This window comes from Zootoca vivipara, chromosome 7, assembly GCF_965207765.1.
Source record: "Zootoca vivipara chromosome 7, rZooViv2.hap1.1, whole genome shotgun sequence".
NCBI lineage: Eukaryota > Metazoa > Chordata > Lepidosauria > Squamata > Lacertidae > Zootoca > Zootoca vivipara.
Window position 1 is genome coordinate 844632 of NC_142590.1, and position 18919 is coordinate 863550.

Genomic DNA, 18919 nt, shown 5'->3' on the forward strand with positions numbered 1-18919 from the left:
GGTCCGAAGGGTGGCAATATGAGAATGGGCCTTCCGCAGTGGTTCCGCATCTGTGGAATGCTCTTCCCAGGGAGGTTCAGCTGGTACCTTCATTATACACCTTGAGGCACCAGGCAAAAACATTCCTTTTTAACCAGACCTTTGGTTGATTTGATTGACATCCCATGCCCTTTTAAGATGTGGGGTTTTCTTGGGGGGAGGGTGTTATTGGGTTATTTATATGCCACTGTGTATCATAAAAACACATCACAGCTGTTTACAAAACAATACAGTAAAACCAAATAATAAAGTTAAAAACAAAAGAATTACAAATGTTTTTTCCTTTATAAAAATATTTATAAATACTGCCTCCCTTGTGAAAGAGATCTATAGGCCTGCTATAAAGGCAATTGCTCAATGTTCCTTTTCTCCCTTCCAGATTCTGTTCTTTCCTCCACACTCACATGTCAGGCATCCTCAAACTGCGGCCCTCCAGATGTTTTGGCCTACAACTCCCATGATCCCTAGCTAACAGGACCAGTGGTCAGGGATGATGGGAATTGTAGGCCAAAACATCTGGAGGGCCAAAGTTTGGGGATGCCTGCTCTAGGTTTTGCATAAGCCTTCCTGGCATGCACCAACACACACTCAGTTTCCCAAGCTTGTTTTTTGGGCATGAAGAACATTGAACCTTACTATTTGGGTGCCAGTCCACAATTATTATTTTAAAGTTTGCCTTGTGTATTTTTTTTAATAGAAAGTATTCCCGCTCTGGCGGGAAGGCAAACGGTGTTTCTGTGCGCTGCTTTGGTTTCGCCAGAAGCGGCTTAGTCATGCTGGCCACGTGGGCTCCCTCAGCCAGTAAAGAGAGATGAGTGCCGCAACCCGAGAGTCGTTCACAAGTGGACTTAACTGTCAGGGGTCCTTTACCTTTACACTAATTTTTTTAAAAAAATGGAATATTGTTCACAGTCAGTAGATCTCCCTTTTTCACTCTCTACTCCCTCCCGACGACTGCCGTTCACTAGTCTTTGTTTTAACACTTTTCTCTTCTGGCCACATCAAAAACACAAGGGCTTGTATATAAAATATGCAATTCTCCAATAACTTAACTGAAAACACATCCAGAGTATACAAATGCCTTATTTTCACTGTGATGCATACGGATGTTTTCTATTGGATCCCCCCCCCCTCAACGTTGCATTTCAAGGGAAACAGTCATTGTTCCCTTTGTATTAATACAAACATGGGGGTTGGGCATGAGACTCTACAAGGATTCCACTTAAAACTGCTGATTGTGATTTTAACATGTTTAAACAGTAGGAATCTGTAGCCCTCCAGATGTGGTGAGTCTACAACTTCCATCCCCCCTGACCATTGGCTGATTGTTCCCCTGGGCCTGGCCTAAATGGTTTGAATGAGGAGGTCAATAGCATCACCCACTCCTGTCTGCCGGTTGGGAGAAATAGGGGGGGGGGTTTCAGCATGCTTTCCCCTAATATTTAAGTAGCTTCTTAGTAAGGCCCAGCCTAACATCCTCCTTCCCAAGGCGAAGGACAAGATTTTATTTATTTATTAAATTTATATACTGCCCTTCATCCAAAGACCACGGGGCAGTTTACAATACAGCATAATGGTGCAGTTCAGAGTACAGTACCTAAGTTGTATTACCATTCAAAGTACAAAAAGCCGGTTGGATGGGCAGCTGAATCTTACTCCCAGCAAGGATGATGGACAAGCATTCTGCCCTGATCTTGCCTGCAGTGGCCTGTCTTAGGAAGTGCGGGACTGCCGGGCACAACACCTCCCTGACACTCACCAGCAGTGGCATCCCCTGTGGCCTTAGGTCAGGGTGGGCCATCACACGGCCCTTGAGGCATTTTTTGTGGCCCTCTGCAACATTTGGGCATGCATGAAAACCAACAGTGAAGGCACTTGCTCGGTCTCCCTCCTCCCTCCTGCTTGTGGCCTCTAACCTCACCCGTGAGCCATGGGGCTGCCTTTCGCAGTCACCCTAGCAAACTTGCAGCATGCTATTCCGGGGGGCTTGCAGCAGCATCCATGGGTAACAGGCAGGGGACAGCTGATCCCCTAAAACAAATACAGTGGTACCTCTACTTACGAATAACTCTACTTACGAATGTTTCTATTTACGAACGGAGCTCCGTCCGCCATCTTGGATGTGGTTTAGATAGGGTTGCTTCGACTTACAATTTTTTTCGACTTACGAATGTGCATTCGGAACACATTAAATTCGTAAGTATAGGTACCACTGTAAATAAAAATACTTAAAGGTAGAAATAATCAGAATATTTGGAATTGAAATGCTCGCTGAGGTCAAAAGCAATTTAAAACAACTGTTGAGGCATTTCATTCCAAATCTGCTAGACTGAGTCAGACAGAGGGTGACGACAGGTGGATGTCCTGTCCCCGCAACATAAATCCTGGTGATGCTCAGGGCAGCCTCCCTCCCCACCTGCTTTGCACTCGCTCTGCCAAGCTTTGGAACGTTTTGTTCTTTTGGAGGTTTCCTTTTATTATTTTGGGCATTGCATAATTTGAGCACACGGGAAAAGCAGGATGTCTTGCGGGGAAAGGCAAGAGCAACCACAGGACCAGGATTACGCAGCAGCCGGTGGTGAGATTCAAGCTCCCAACTTCAGCACCAGTTGGTGCTCTGGGGCAGCCAGAGCAGCAGCACTGAGTCCCGGGGCTGGTGTGTGTGTGTGCTTCTCTTGTTGAGGGGGAAGGAGAAAGAGGCAATCTTGAAGGGACAACAGCTCTAGAAGTGATTTTATTACAAGGATCTGGAAAAAGTATTATAGCTTTGCTTTCGTGGGGGGGGGGGGAGGAAGCTCAAATAAGTGACAAAAAATAATGTATTTAAAAACCATTTACATCAAAAAGTTCAGTGTTCAGATTTCTTTTGTAATACAAAAATCTCATACAGCATTGTTTTGCCATCCCTCCAAATCCTCTTTGCTCCAGGTGTTGTTTCCCCCAAACACTATTTCAGTAAGTTCATCAATGATTGTTGTTCCGCCTAAAGTTCTTCTTTTGTCCTACTTAGTTTGGTGGCATATTCTTCTACAAATTTGCTCAAGCTTTCCAGATCTCTTTCTCCACCTTCAAATTTAATAGGATCCTTTTTCTTATTGCTAGGAGCAAAATAGATGGTAGGGAATCCTTCCACTTTGTAATTTTCACTGGTGACATCATTGGCAGTAGCATCCATTTTGGCAATGACCAGGTTTTTCTGAGTTTTGTATTTTTTACCCAGCTCCGTATAAATGGGCTCAAGCTTCTTGCAGTGTCCACACCAGGGAGCATAGAACTCTATGAGAACATCAGTCTTTGGATCCATCACTATAGATTCAAACGTTTTGCCAACTACAATCTTCACAGGACCCTTGTTATTTTTTGGTATTGGTTGGGACTTCAAAATGGGTTTCAGTTTACCTAGGAAAGGAAACAGGAAAACTGTCATAAAAGACCATGTCCCTTGCAGTTAGTTCACAGAAGTTGGCAGCAACACTACTAACAGAGATGAGTTACTGCCAAACCCCACCCCCCTGATCCACAGCTCCAGTTTTTCTGTAAATAGCTCCTTGAATGATCACTTGTGAAAAGTCTAATCACAAAATACAGTTTGACAAAAATTGCCTTTCACAGCAATTTTGGTCCATAGTGGGACTTGTTGCATATTGATCCATAGGGAAGAACAAAACTAAAATATTTCCTATTTTGCTATTTAAGATACAGAATTCAGCAGCCAGGTTGCTCACTGAGGCAAGATGGGCCTCACTGCAAATCAGTTTCAGGGCCCAATTTAAAGTAATGGGTTTTTACCTACAGTGGTACCTCGCTAGACGAATGCCCTGCTAGACGAATTTTTCGCTAGATGAATGGGTTTTGCGATCGGAGGTTGCCTCGCAAGACGACAAGGTTTTCTATGGCTGCTGCTTCGTCTCGCAAAGCGTGGCCATAAAAACCTCCGATCACAAAACCTACAGGGAATTCCTCTAGCGAAAGGGGAACCAGCTGTAGCGAGGAAAGAAGGCAAAGGAAGATGAGCTGTCAGCGCCTCTCAGCTGATCTTCCTTTGCCTTCTTTCCGCGCTGCAGCTGGTTCCCCTTTGTGTTCCGCTGGTCTCTGCCGGCTGCCGTGAGCAGTGAGGGGCAACCGGCAGAGACCAGCGGAACACAAAGGGGAACTAGCGCGGGAAGAAGCGGAGGAACAGATCCGTTCCTCCGCTTCTCCCCCCCCGCCGCCGCCTCGCACAGAGCTGGCATCCGACGGGGATTCTGAGAGGCGCAGCACTTCTCTGAAGCCCCGTCCGATGCCAGCTGTGAGCCAGACGGCGGGGGGGGGGGGGAAGTGGAGGAACGATCCGTGGATCGTTCCTCCACTTCCCCCCCCCCGCCGTACCCGACAGAGCCGGCATTTGACGGGGCTTCTGAACCCCCATCAGATGCCAGCTCTGTTGGGCGGGGGGGGGGGGGACGAACAGAGAGAAAGCTGCCCGGGATCTGTGCACGCTCAGCAGCAGGGGGAGAGGAACGAAGGAAGAGAAAGGGCAGCTTTCTCCACCGACAGCAAGGAGCTTTTCGCTTTCGCACCGTCGTGCTTCGGCATTGAAGGGGCTTTTCGCCACCTGCCTGGCTCAGGGAAGGCAGGCAGGCAGGCGGCAACAGCTCCGGGGCTGTTGCCGCCTACCTGCCTGCCTTCCCCAAGCAAGCGCCCTTCCCCGAGCTGAAGCGCAGCGGCCGCTTGCTTGGGGAAGGCAGGCAGGCAGGCGGCAACAGCCCGGGGAAGCTCCGGGGATGTTGCTGCTTGCCTGCCTGCCTTCCCCGAGGAAGCGCCCTTCCCCGAGCCAAGCGGCCGCTGTGCTTCAGCTTGGGGACTGCTGTCGGCAGCGGCGCTTGCTCTCTTGGCTCAGGGAAGGCAGGCAGGCAGGCGGCAACAGCCCAGCAAGGCTCCGGGGCTGTTGCTGCCTGTCTTCCCCTGGTTTTACTATATCTATGTGAGGGTTTTATTCCCTTGTCAGTTCCCTTGTGTTGCCCTGAGCAAGCTAAAGCCACTAACCAATTTAATAAATAATATTAATAACCTGGTGAAGAGCGGAAAAGCTGGCTCACTATTTGTGACATTTTGGGTGGTTCATCTCAAGACAATTTCCCTATGATAAAATAGTAATATCAAGTATGCACAGGGTAGGACTAGATATTTCAAACTATTTTTGCTGGCATTTGAAGGGGGAAAGGCTCAGTATTCTCTTTAAATGGTGCTACATCCATGTTTATCCAGCTTCTGTAAAAGAGTGAGAGAGAACTAAGCTCATGAATTACACAGGGGGCTGGCAAACCTACACACAAATTTAAGGAAGCATAATAAATAAATAAATAAATAAATAAATAAATAAATAAATAATAGCCTGCCCATCTGGCTGGGTTTCCCCAGCCACTCTGGGTGGCTCCCAACAGACTATTAAACAAAATAAAACTTTAAAAACTTCCCTAAACAGGGAAGCATGGATTGTCCACAATCCAACTACAGTTTACCTTTTTTGAAGGAGACAACAAATTCCCTCAGCACATCAGAATCAAACTCTTCTGGTTCCATGGCATACTTTTTACCACCTTCATCAAAGATAGCAGCATTGACATCCTCTCCACTGTCCACAAGTCCCAGGTCCTTTATCTCAGAAGAAAAGTCTTCTTCATCCGCAATTGCAAAAGTATATTCTGGGAAGTCCTTAGCCACTTCCAAGACTTTGTTTCGCCAGTACTGAGTAGCTGAAGACAACAAACACACAATGAAGTTAGAGACATCTGGTTTATTCTTAGCTGGTTGCAGATTCTTGGAGCTCATGACCAGGACTTGGAAATAGGGGCCTTTGCGAGAGATTGGTGAAGGAGACTGAAAGAGGGTGAGCTTGTCTCTTGGATTAAGGCTGGTTGCTTGTCTGAACTGTTTGATCAGAAAACTGGGCCCAAATTAACAAAATGAAGTTCAGTAGGGACAAAAGTAAGCTACTGCACTTGGGGGATACCTGGCTTGCCAGTTGCACATGTGAAAAGGACCTTGGGGTCTTGGTGGTCTACAAGCTCAACATAAGTCAACCATGTGATGTAGCAGCAGCAAAAAAGCTAATGCTCTTCTAGGCTGCATCCACAGAAGTCGAGTGTCCAGATTAAGGGAAGTAATATTACCACTCTATTCTGCCATGGTCAGACCACAACTGGAATACTCTGTCCAATTTTGGATGCCACAATTTAAGAAGGATATTGACAAGCTGGAAGGTGTGCAGAGAAGGGCAACCAAGATAATCCAGGGTCTGGAAATGAAGCCATATGAGGAACAGTTAAGAGAGTTGAGTATGTTTAGCCTGGAGAAGAGACTGAGAGGAAATATGATAGCCATTTTTAAATATTTCAAGGGGTGTCACATGGAAGATGGAGCAAGCTTGTTTTCTCCTATTCTGGAGGGTAGGACTCAAACCAAACAGAATTGTAGCATTGGAATGGACCACGAGGGTCATCTAGTCCAACCCCCTTGCAATGCAGGGATCCTTTGCCCAACATGGAGCTCGAACCCACAACCCTAAAATTAAGAATCTTATGCTCTACTGACTGAGCTCTCTTCCAGTTAACTTTGACAGTAAGAGCTGTTACAGTGGAATGATCTCCTTTGGGAGGCTGCGGACTCTCCTTCCTTAGAGGCTTTTAAGCAGACGTTAGATGGTTCTCTCGCATGGATGCTTTAGCCGAGATTCCTGGATTGCAGGCAGTTGGACTGGATGACCCTTGGGGTCCCTTCCAACTCTACAATTCTATGATTGTATGACTTCATTGGGGCCATTCCAAGTATGAGATTGGGTACAACACTAACTAAAAGTAATACTTACCAACACGATAATCAAAGCTGAAGTCCACTGTATAATAAACAACTACCAGAGGCCTTTTGGTGTATCTCTTAGCATCATTGGCAGATTTGCGATGACCCACAAGAGGCAAGGCATGCTTCACCACATAGTCTTTCATTTCAGTGGCATCAGTGGAATCCTGTTTACAGAAACAAAAATCAGTGGGATGTGACCGTTGGAGGAGTTTACCATCACAGAAGGCACTGACCCTAACCTTTTCTTTAAAAAAAACCACCACCACCACGCAGGAGAAACAACAGTTTAGGAGGTCTGATGAAAATATTTCAGTTTTCAGACTCAGGAAATAGGATTAGCTACAGAATTCAGGATTTCCTGCTATCTTACAGAAAGCCTGGCTACCATGATTACAAGACAGGTTGGGTGACAGGCTCTGGCGATGTGCAGCTTACTTCCAAGTGTCTGCTAAGCGAAACAGCTTATTCCATTACATGTTGGCTGGCTAGATTTCTTTCTCTCCACCCCTGCCACAACAATACACCCCCCCCCCCAAAAAGCCTAGATTTTTGTGCTCTACTCTCCACCAAGATTTTTCATTTCTGAAGCCTCCCTAAGAACCCGTTACCATTTTCTCTTAGCTTAGTCTCTCCTGCAAGTGACTGTTCAGATTTTGCACATCTATCACTTTGGAACTTGCCAGGGTTTGCTTCAACTGGGCACACTCAGAATTCTCATATGCTCATTTCAGTAGTCACAGCTCTAGCACCAAGAAATAGGAGACAAATAAATGAAAGAAAACCAACTTGTTTGTACTTGACAGAAGTACTCACTTTAATGTCTAAAACATGCATTTTAGGCTCATATTTTGAGTGAAATTTTTCAGGTTGCATCACTACCAGTTTTCCTGGGTTCACTTTCAAAAAGCTTGAAATTTCATTGCTGAAGGTATGATGGAACTTGAATTCTTCTCTTAGGTTATTAGCTGAAAAAATATACATAAAAGGTTTGGAGGAATACCAAAGAGAAGAAAGGAAATTGCTGGGTCAGAAATACAAAAGTATTGACACCTGGAGTGAGGGTTTGAAACAGACCAGCTGGGTCTAGGGTACTGCTGAGTTCCCAGATCTCCTCTTGGAAGGATTTATTGCCCAGATAACTCTGGTCTTAAGTTCTGTTGCTTAATATATGTAATGATATGGTTTCTTACAGAGACTGAGTGGATACACATCCGGTTGCTGTTGTTTTTTCCCTTTTGTATTTGTTTTATGCATTTTATATTGAGCTTGAAAACTCAAATAAATGCAGAACGATTGAATATTTTGCATAGCATTACTCTCCTTTAATTGTGGAACTATTTATGTGACAAAGCTTCAAACAGTACACACAAATGCAATAATGAACCACTACCAACCTCCACATGGATCTGGAAGCTCACAAAAGGGCACGAAGGCAATGCTCATCTCTAGTTTGTCCCCAGCAATGAGAATTAAGAGGCACTCTCTCTCTTGATCAGGTGCTTCCATGTAGCTATGAAGACTGTTGTCAGACCTCTTCCATGAACGTGTCTAATCCTTTTTTTAAAAAAGGCCTGTTCGCTAGTGGCCTCACCCCCATTCTTGTGCTTTTGCATTCTGTAAATTAATTACTCATTGGCATGGTTTGGACAACAGTATTTCCCATCATGAGACCTAGTTGGGGAAAATATGAGGCTCATGGGCTCCCTTGCTCTTCCAAGGGAAGGTGAACTGCAACTAATTCAAAACTGGATGTGGGAGTTTTCAAATCTCCTTCTGTCTTGCATGAAGGAAGGAATCTTGCTAGGTTTGTTCTTGTAACATTACATCTGAACCAAACCAATGTGTAGAGTAGAACCTAATATTTTCTGTCCTGAAGCTACTACAAATCTATTTCAGTGGATGACCAAGAAAGTTACACTTGCAAATTTCTCCATATTATTCATAATTTTAAGAACCTTTCATGTATTCCCCGTAGTCATCCCCCCCTCAAAGAGTCTGAATAGCATTTGTCTCTCTTCATAGGGAAAGAGTGCTAACCACCTAAACAATTTAGTAGTTCTCTCCAGTACTCTGTTGGAGAATGCCCTTTCTGAGCTGGGATGACTAGAACAGGACCGAAGTCTTCAAGTTCAAGTCCCAGATAATAAAACCATTCTTTCCTGCTTTAGCTCTTTTCTGTCGCTCTGCACATGCTTGATTACATCAAGAGACACAGATGCTGCTTCCACTTGCATAAATTTCATTTTCATGGGCTCATGTGTTTTATACCTATATTTCATGTTCTCTATGAATTCCAATATATTGTTTTTGCCTCCATTCTTGAGGCAGTGACCCCAGAAAACATCAAAAGGGAAAAGCCAGAAAATGGATGTGGGCAACATTTTGAGAACTGACAAGCCACTGAAGCTGCAAGAAAATAGACTAATATTTCTAAGATGCAAGTTTGTCTCCTAGTCTGCAAAGCACTTTCCAAGTGTAGGAATTGAGCAAATGTTGACATACTATGGACAAGAGATAAAGGGCTTACCAGCATCTTGATACAGTTGGTAGGCTGGGTCCTGGTCTCCTTTGAAAACCCCAATAATAATGACATCGTCTCCCTCTTTCACAAATTCTTGAACCTGTTTGACAGCCTGTATCTGTTTGGATGGAGGGCCAGCCTGTTCTATCATGTAATCAACAATGCCTGGTGAACAAAAAGAAAAACACAAACTTGTGTTATTGCTTGACAAAAAGCATTTTATTTCTTAAAGTGAAAACTGGTTATGTTTTGCAAGTGCTCTCTTCTCTGAAAGAGGCACTAGGAGGTGGCCACAAAACTGCAAATTAACAACATGTTCCAAAGTCTTATTTTCCTCAGGGCTTTTTTTTAAATTAAAAAACCACCTGTTGATAGTTTTATTATTATTCTATTATGTTGCTGCTAACTATTGCCTTATTAGTGTTAAAGTACAGTAGCAAATAAATCAGATGAACCATGTTGCAAGTTTTCAAACTGAAAGCAGTAATACATATTAAAAATAAATAAAGTTTATTTATGACCAAACACAACAAGCAGTGCCAAGATTCAAAAGAACTTTAAAAGTGCTGTCATCATGCAGTACGGAGTTTATCCTGGTTCAAAATGATAGGCCTTGTGCTACAGTTACTGCTTGTCTGATTATGGTTCCCTGGTGCTTTGCTAATGTCAGTGAGAAAATAGTGACGCTCAAAAATCCTAGCAATCTTCAGAATACAGTGAGGTTCTGTGTCACATCTTCAAGAGCTCCTCAGTTGGTGTGGAATGAGCTCTCAGGCTGGAAGCTTAAACCCACAGAAGAAACAAGATTCCACTTTCTCCCTCCATTGATAAGCTTACGTATGCCTTAGCCATGAAAAGTGTTGGGGCACGTCCCACGGAGTGTGTCAAAGCAACAGAGAAACACCAAGTTCTAGGAAGAGTCAGTTGCTTTACTGACAGCATAATGCATTTTCAGTTACATACTGTACAGTTATAGATCCATATTACCCAGCCAAGGGCAGGGGCCAAGAGCAAACTTGCCTTAAACACAACAGTATTTATACTATATGTTGTGCTGAGTCATTCCCACTTGCTTGACTAGCTGCAGGTGCAAGACAACACACACCCAAATTAAACAAAACACTGAAATTAACCATTTTGTCCTTTTTCTCTGCATGCATAAACCCTTATATTAACAAAAACTTTCTATAACATTTCAAAATAAGGTGCAGGCAAATACCAATCACAGACCAATTGTACAAACAGCATTAACAGAAACAAGTAATGCTGCACCACAATAAATGCAGCTCCAATGCCGAAGTCCAGGGCAGTTTCAACATCATCTTACATACATATAGAATGTAATTCTTAGCTCAGTGTCTATGAAACAAACAGGACCAAACTCACATATTTACTGTGAAGAAAAAGAAGGTGCTTTACCCATACCATATTTTTCTCTTGGACCATTGTAGTCAAAAGGTTTGCCTTTGCGGAAGATCTTGAGTAATGGATATCCAGAAATGTCAAATCTCTTAGCAAGATTGGTTTCAGCAGTAGCATCAACTTTAGCAAGGGGAATTGGAGGTGTTCGCTTGCTCAACTCCTTAGCTGCTTTCTCATACTCTGGAGCCAGCCGCTTGCAGTGTCCACACCTCAATAGGGAACAAGAATGGGTAACTTGGTAGCCAAAAGCTCTCAAAGATGGAGAGAAATCTATTTTCACTGCTTGAATAGATAGTTCTGTTCCCCTCCCCGTAGTGCTTAAAATTCCTGTCTTTTCTGAAGTGCCAATTCTTACATCTGTATCCATTTTGTAGGCAAGTGCCCCAGAGATGCAGCTGGCTTGAAAATATTGTCAATGTTTTGAGCTGGATCCCCAAGCTCCTATGCAAATTGCAGATAACAGGCATACACACAAAGGACCTTGGTTATCCAGTGGCTGCTTAATAACTTACATATGCAATGAAAATTACACATTTGCATAGAGGTTCAACAGACTGAATACTTGGTCAATACAGTGGTACCTTGGTTTAAGAACGGTCCTGTTTAAGAACGATTCGGTTTATGAACTCCACAAAACTAGAAACAGTGTCCCGGTTTGTAAACTTTACCTTGGTCTAAGAACAGAATCCAAACGGTGCAAGGGCCCCAGTGGCGGGAGGCCTCATTAGGGAAAACGCGCCTCAGTTTAAGAACGAATTCGTTTTAAGAACAGACTTCTGGAATGGGTTAAGGTCGTAAATCGAGGTACCACTGTATTCAAATGCAGCAAACAGGAAGGCAGAAATAGAAAATGATATTTGCCAATCCTCATCTCAAGACATTACAAGTTTTCATTTCATTTGAATGCAATGCCGCAAAACTAATAAGACTCCAGGTCTACTCCAAGTATTGCCTAGAAGCAACCTACATCAAAAACTGAATACACTATATAGCTATCATTTCTGTTACCCAGATTTTTAAACAATTCAAACGCTTGAAAAGATAAACCATGATGTAATGTTTTTGCACATACCAGATAAAAATGTGCACTGGAGATTACAGAGATACAGCCAGTCCCCTCCCACTAGCTCCAAATTTTTCCAAAGCTCTAAATGCAGCAGGAATATTGACTCCATAAAGCCAAACTGAACATGCCCTATACTTTTGTACCTGGGGCAGGGCATACAAACTCTGCTTGCGGTTCCTATATCAAATGAAGGAATAGATAAACACTATGAAAGATAAAAGGCAAAAATCTCTCTTTTCCTTTACCATGGAGCATAGAATTCAACCAGGATTATGTCAGCCTCGTTCACGACTAAATCAAAGTTTTCGCTGGTCAACACTAATGTGACTTCAGGTGGTGGGACCCAATCAGGCTGCGAAACTTCTTTCACTTTAGCCACAATTTCTACAAAAAGAATATGAAGAGAAAAATGAGCAATGACAGGTGGAAGGGGCAGCTTGTCTACTGCAAAGGCCTTGCATGTGCAGAAGGAACCAGGTCACCTTTGCCTTGACAATGTTCTCGAAGAAGTGTATCTGAAGAAGTGTGCATGCACACAAAAGCTCATTCCAATGACAAACTTAGTTGGTCTCCAAGGTGCTACTGGAAGGAATTTTTTTATAATGTTCTCGAATGACAACTATCCCTTTATGCGGAAAGAACCTTGGCAGAATACTGCCTGCCAACTAATTCTATTCCCTGCCTATTCCTCTTACATATGCTCAACTTGAATTCTATGTCATATTACAGCATGTCAGCACACAGAATTTTTTTTAAAAAAAATCCAATATACTAAATGTTAATCACACAGAAACCTTATCTGTTTGTACGCAGCACTATCAGTCTTCCAGGCACCCATTTGGAATGATGGAGAACTGGCAGGTTGGGTCTTAGGCTTTTCTGGCTGAGCTATCCAAAAAGCTCAAGACCCTTAATCTCAGGGTTGTGGCTTTGAGCCCCACATTTGGCAAAAGATTCCTGCATTGCAGGGGGTTGGATTAGATTACCCCCGTGGTCCCTTCCAGCTCTATGTTTCTACTTCACATCCCACAGGAGTTAAAATGCACAAAAACAAGCCCTTCTTAACTGACTTTGCTCTGAAATTCTATGTTGCAGTTCTACAATTGCACAGAAAAAGGAAATTGCTACCACAGTATTGCTGATTACAAAAATCACCTACAGATTTGCTGCTAGCTCACCTAGCTTGGAGCTGGGGGCAGGAGGCATGGTTCCTAGAAAATCCTTCAGTCAACACAGCTTATTTTTCTGGTGATACTGCAATGTGTTTAAGCCATTTTAAAAGCTTTTAATGCAAAATACTCTGCATTAGGATTATTTTCATATTACAGTGCTGTGATAAGCATCCTATGTATCCCTTTTCCGGAGCTCCTGCCCCAAGTGGAAATGAAGAGGCCCCTGGTGTGGGGACAGCTAGCACAACTCCCTGTGGAGGGAATGACACAATTTCTTTGCATGATATCCAGAAACATGGATATCAATTGTACACGAGTATCATGGGAAGTCAATTGTACATCCTCTATCAATGCAAGCTTGCAACATGCCCTTAGAACCACAGATAGGACCCTCAGACCTCCCTGGCTCTACTTCACAACTTGGACGGTGTCCCTGACCTCTGAAAATGCCTCTGCCTTGCCTGGATGGAGGACAGAGGGGTGTCCAGGTGTGGGTCCAGAAGCCAATTTACTGCACAAAGGCAAAAGGTACATACAGGCCCTGTTCTGCTCTTTTGCCCCGGCCCTTCTGCTACCATGGCCATGTGGCCCCCAGGGGAAAAAAGGATCCTCACCCACCTTCCTGTATTTTAGAAGACACCACTCAGATTTTGAGTGAACAAAAGGGTGTATTAAACAGAAGAACCAAAGAAAAGCCTGCAGGATCAGAAGTGTGCTGCTGCTGCTCACCTGCTTCTGTTCTGGATCCCTCATAATCCACAGGCTGCCCCTTCTTCAGAATTTTGATGGTTGGGTAGCCACTGACGTCAAAACGCCCGGACACCGTGGAGGCTGCTGTAGCATCTATTTTGGCAACTGGGATGGGAGGGTCATTTTCTTTCAATACTTGGGCTATTTTTTCATATTCTGGTGCAAACTGCTTGCAATGCCCACACCTGAAGAAAAATGAATTAATTCTGCAAGAGTTTAACTTCCGCACTCAATTTCTACAGCACAACTTTTGAGAAACTATAGGGCTGGTTTTACAACACAGCAGTCGGGTACGTCACATGTCTGTATAGCTTGAACAGGTTGGGTCATATTCTGGAAAGAAACAAAGTCACTGCCCAGAAGGGCAAAGCCCACCAGGAAATAAATTCCAGGGTCACTCAAACACTGGGGCTTTGCTGGCTGCAGGCATTACTGAAGCAGTGTCCACCCAAGTGCTTCTGGTCTGCTCACACTGCTCCATTCCTCTCTACAGCCATGTATGGAGCCGCACAGTCATGTTAAGAAAGGAGTTTGACTGGCAGATTTTAGGTGTTCTTCAAAATGACTATGAACTACACTGTGCAAGAGCAGAGCTGTATGCCATCCCTGTGGGGCTGCAGGAATCAGCACAGCGTAATCATGGGAACTCTCCAGTACTTTTTAAAAAAGCAGTACCAAGTAAGTCAAGCCTGAGCACAGAAGATTTAGAATTGACCCACACATTCAGAAAAGTCAGAATTGGGTGCAGAATTCCCAAGACTGTGCCACTTCCGGCAACAGATGTGAAAGCTCCTTGCTTGTGAGATGCTCATGTGAGGGCTCAGTGGAAGGGAGCAGCTGCCAGGATGATAGCACAGTGGTCTTAAAGGATCTACATTGGCTCCCAGGATGTTTCCGCGTACAATTCACTGCTGGTGCTGTCCTTTAAAGCCCCAAATGGCCTCGGCTCAATATACCTGAAGGAGTGTCTCCACCCCCATCATCCAGCCCAGACAGTGAGGTCCTCCTCCAAGGGTCTTCTGCTGGTTCCCTCACTGGAAGAAGTGAGGTTACAGGAAACCAGGCAGAGGGCATTCTCGGTAGTTGAGACTCCACTGTGGAACACCCTCCCATCAGATGTCAAGGAAATAAACAATCATATGACTTTTGGAAGACATCTGAGGGCAGCCATGTTCAATGAAGTTTTTAATGCTTGATGTGTTATTGTTTTAATTTGTTGGGAGCTGCCCAGAGTGGCTGGCGGAACCCAGTCAGATGGGCGGCATATAAATTATTATTGTTATCATTATCATTATCATCGCAAACATCACACAGACACTTTTTGCAATTGGATGTAAGTGCACCATGAGATTATGCACTCCCACTCCAGCATGCACATTTCAACAGCACCAACCATGTTTTTTTCTTCTGAACATTTTAATTCCTTCCCATCTCCCATCAACAATTGTGGTTAAGTACAGAAAAGGGCATTTAATATATAGCGCACCGATTTAAAATAAACACAAAGAGCACCAAGTAGCTTTTGTCTTGTTTTATGGGAACTCACAGCGGGAAGAAGAAACATCCTACTGCAAGTGCAGCATAGCAGACATGAAATATAAATTAACTTCAAGGAGGAGGATGGAAACACTGGGACAATCAGACTTACCATGGGGCATAGAACTCCAAAAGCACAGTGTCCTTGCCTTCAACAAAAGTATCAAAGTTTGCATCATTCAATACGACAACACCATTTTCCTCTTTTATTTCTGAACTATCATCTTCATCATAATCATCAATGTCCTCGTCATCATCATCAACACTGGTTTCCCCTGGGGCAATAAAGTCTAATTAAGGGGAGGGAAAAATATATTGTTGTCATTTTTCATAATGTAAAAAACCCCGTAACATTAAAATCAGCTATAAGAACAATAATAAAGCAAGAACCTAAAATGCTCATACATAAAAATATATTAAATGACAGATCTAAACCACCCCCAAAAAGACGAGTACAGCAAGAGGCCACAAACGTACCCAAGTACCCTCTAAATTCATGACCCAGAATCTGGTGTCTAAAAACAGAGGTGGTGTCAGTTGCCCCTCCCTGGGCAAATGGGGAGCCACCACTGAGAAGGCCTTCAAATATATATATAAACAGGGTTGGGGTTGGTTCACATGGGAAGAGGCAGCCCTCGAGATATTGGGGTGCTGAGCTGTGTAGGTAAAAAAGCTAAAGGACCCCTGGATGGCCAAGCCCAGTCAAAGGCGACTATGGGGTGCGGCACTCATCTGCTTTCAGGCCGAGGGAGCTGGCGATTGTCCACAGACAACTTTCTGGGTCAGTAGGACTAAACCGCTTCTGGTGCAATGGAACACCGTGACGGAAACCAGACCGCACACAAATGCCGTTTACCTTCCTGCCACAGCGGTACCTATTTATCTACAGTACTTGCACTGGCATGCTTCTGAACTGTTAGGTAGGCAGGAGCTGGGACAGAGCAACAGGAGCTCACTCCATTGTGCAGATTTGAACCACCAACCTTCTGATTTGCAAGCCCAAGAGGCTTAGTGGTTTATACCACAGCACCACCTGCATCCTTGAGCTGCGTAAGGCTTTATAAGTCCAAAGCACCACCTTGAACTGAGCCCCAAACCTAGTTTGTAGCCAATGCAGTCATGCCAAGATTTATACTCCGACCATCTTGCTCCAGCCAGCAATCAATTAAGCAATCCTGGCCACTGAATTCTGCATCAGTCACAGTTCCCAAGCTGTTCAAAAGGCAGCCTGATGCATAGCACATTGCACTTGGTTTGTCACATTAATTCTATCAATGCATGTCCTTTTTTTGAAGCACTACCCCCAGCAGCATGGCAGCAAATGAAGCACCTTTTTTGCTGCCACACGAATTAGGTGTTTGGCGGGGTAGAGCGGGAGCAAAATAAATAAACCAACCAGAATAGACAATTCAGCTGCCCTGCCTATTGGTTCTTGGGCCTTCGTGACCCAGTGTCTTTTACCCAGATTCAGGAGAGTCCCCTCTCTCTTCCATTTATTGTGCTTCTATTACAGGCCCTCCCTAATCCCACCAACCTCCCAAAGAATAGTGGGTTTCATTTGGCTTGGCAGGCTAGCTTTAGAAAAAAACAAAAGTAACAATTGTTAATGAACAGGCCTTACTGTGGAGTACAGTATGCTGTTAGTGTGGTGTGTTGGGAACCAAACAACAAACATCAATGTGGAAAAGATAAGTCATTCTCTGAACAAGAAACATGCTGCTATAATATTTGGTCACAGAAAAATAGGCATAAGATTCACTACTATTATCTTGCCACCTGTACAGCTTCTCCAACATCAACATACCTAAATTCAAGCTTGCTATCCAGCTTGTGTTAGAATGGAAAGGTTTCAGTGACTAATAAACTGAGAGAAAAGAAGCAGATAAGCTATGAAGGACATTTATTTTCTAGCTTTCACAGCCCTGACCTACAATCATTTATAGAAGATTCTTAAAACACGACCCATGTTGAAAGGTACTTGGATAATAATAATAATTTATTATTTATACCCCGCCCATCTAGCTGGGTTTCCCCAGCCACTCTGGGCGGCTTTCCACAAAAGATTAAAACTACATTAAAACATCAGTCATTAAAAACTGTTAAGTACCTTTTCCAAAATTAGAACACTTAATTCTAAAGGTCCCTAAAACACTGACCTTGGAATAACTCATAAGTTTCTTCCAACAAGATGAAATGAAAAAGAATGCTGGGATAACAGCAAATTGTGTGAGGGAGAAATGATTGTTTCATGCCCAGTATATAAATGAAGAGTTTTTATCCCAATATACACATGCAAGCTGAACTGATAATAGGGTTTAGGCAGATTTAATTACATGTGTTTAAATCAGTATGGTTAAAATTGCAAACATAGTGTCTCCAGAGAACTCATTTGTATAACAATGCAAACAACTGTGACACAATCCAGTATGAACATCTCCTGTGAAAACACAGTGCCTTGGAGCAGGACACAACACAACCCTGATTCCATTTTCTGCGGAAGAGGACGCAAGTAAAAAAAAACAGACAAAGTTGTGCACACAGGAAGCTGCCTCACAATGTCAGACCATAGTTTTTGCTTTGTCTTCAGTACTGAATAGCAGCTGCAGCTTTTCAGGGTTTCTGGAAGGCGTCTTCCCAGTCCTACCAGGAGATGCCATGGAGTGAACCTGGGACCATTTGCAACTGTGTTACAGACCTCCCTCCCTGAAGGTCACTCAAGTCAGAAACAGATCTGGCATTTACTGCCTTTTAGTGCTCCTTAAGCCTAGATTTACATTCATAAGGAGGCCAGAATCATCTTTCCAGATCAGACAAAGGGGTTCAGCACTCTTTTCTGTATCTTCCTGAGGAGCATCCAGATTAGTTGCTGCAGGAAGAACCACCATCCCAGACAAGTATTTGTGGCACCTTAAAAGACTAACCAGTTTACCACGGCATGAGCTTCCCTAGACGGCAGACCCCAGATATTCCCAGCAGTGGAAGCTGCAGCTCTGGCCCAAGGCAGAGAAAGAGGCAACCACTGAACGGAACAAACCAGTAAATAGACATTTGGGCCGTTCTTCATTTTGGAAGGAACGGAAGGCGTCCAGCCTCGAAGCCAATGTCAGCCCCGGGAACTCGCATTCTGAAAGTCGCTGCTTGTTTCCGCTAGTCCCGGCTCCCGTCGGGCGAGAGGGGACCTGGCGGGAAGGAGGCCCGAGGCGCCCGGGAGAGGGCTCTGAAGGCGCCGCGGGGCCCAGAAGCCCTTCCTTCCTTCCTTCCTCGCTCGCTCGCTCGCTAGCTCCGGTTCAGCCCGCCCTTCCCTTCCTTCCCCGCGCTCACCGTCTGCTGGGCCCCCGTGCTCCGCCTGGGCGCTGGCGGGCGGGGCGAGGCGGGCCACGGCCAGCAGCAGAGCCAGCACGAGCAGCTTCGCCGCGCTCATCTCCCTCTCTTCCCGGACTCGGCAGCAGCAGCAGCGGCAGCGGCAGCAGCAGCAGCGCCCCCTCCCGCCTCCCTTATAGCCGCGAGGCGCGCTCGCCCTCACGCGCAGCCGCCGCTCCGCCGAGAGGGGGCGGGGCAGGTGCGCGCGCAGCG

General features: G+C 44.6%; 1 protein-coding gene across 1 annotated transcript; it reads right to left on the reverse strand.

Annotated features, from left to right (window-relative positions):
- Positions 1-2760: 2760 nt before the first annotated feature.
- Positions 2761-18798, reverse strand: PDIA4 (protein disulfide isomerase family A member 4). Its single transcript, XM_035102417.3, has 10 exons — positions 18668-18798; positions 15459-15636; positions 13790-13995; positions 12134-12272; positions 10826-11031; positions 9407-9565; positions 7693-7844; positions 6887-7043; positions 5541-5774; positions 2761-3438 (listed from the first exon to the last, which is right to left on the reverse strand). The coding sequence occupies exons 1-10, from the start codon at positions 18765-18767 to the stop codon at positions 3023-3025; spliced, it is 1947 nt and encodes a 648-aa protein (XP_034958308.3). The 5' UTR covers positions 18768-18798; the 3' UTR covers positions 2761-3022.
- Positions 18799-18919: the final 121 nt, after the last annotated feature.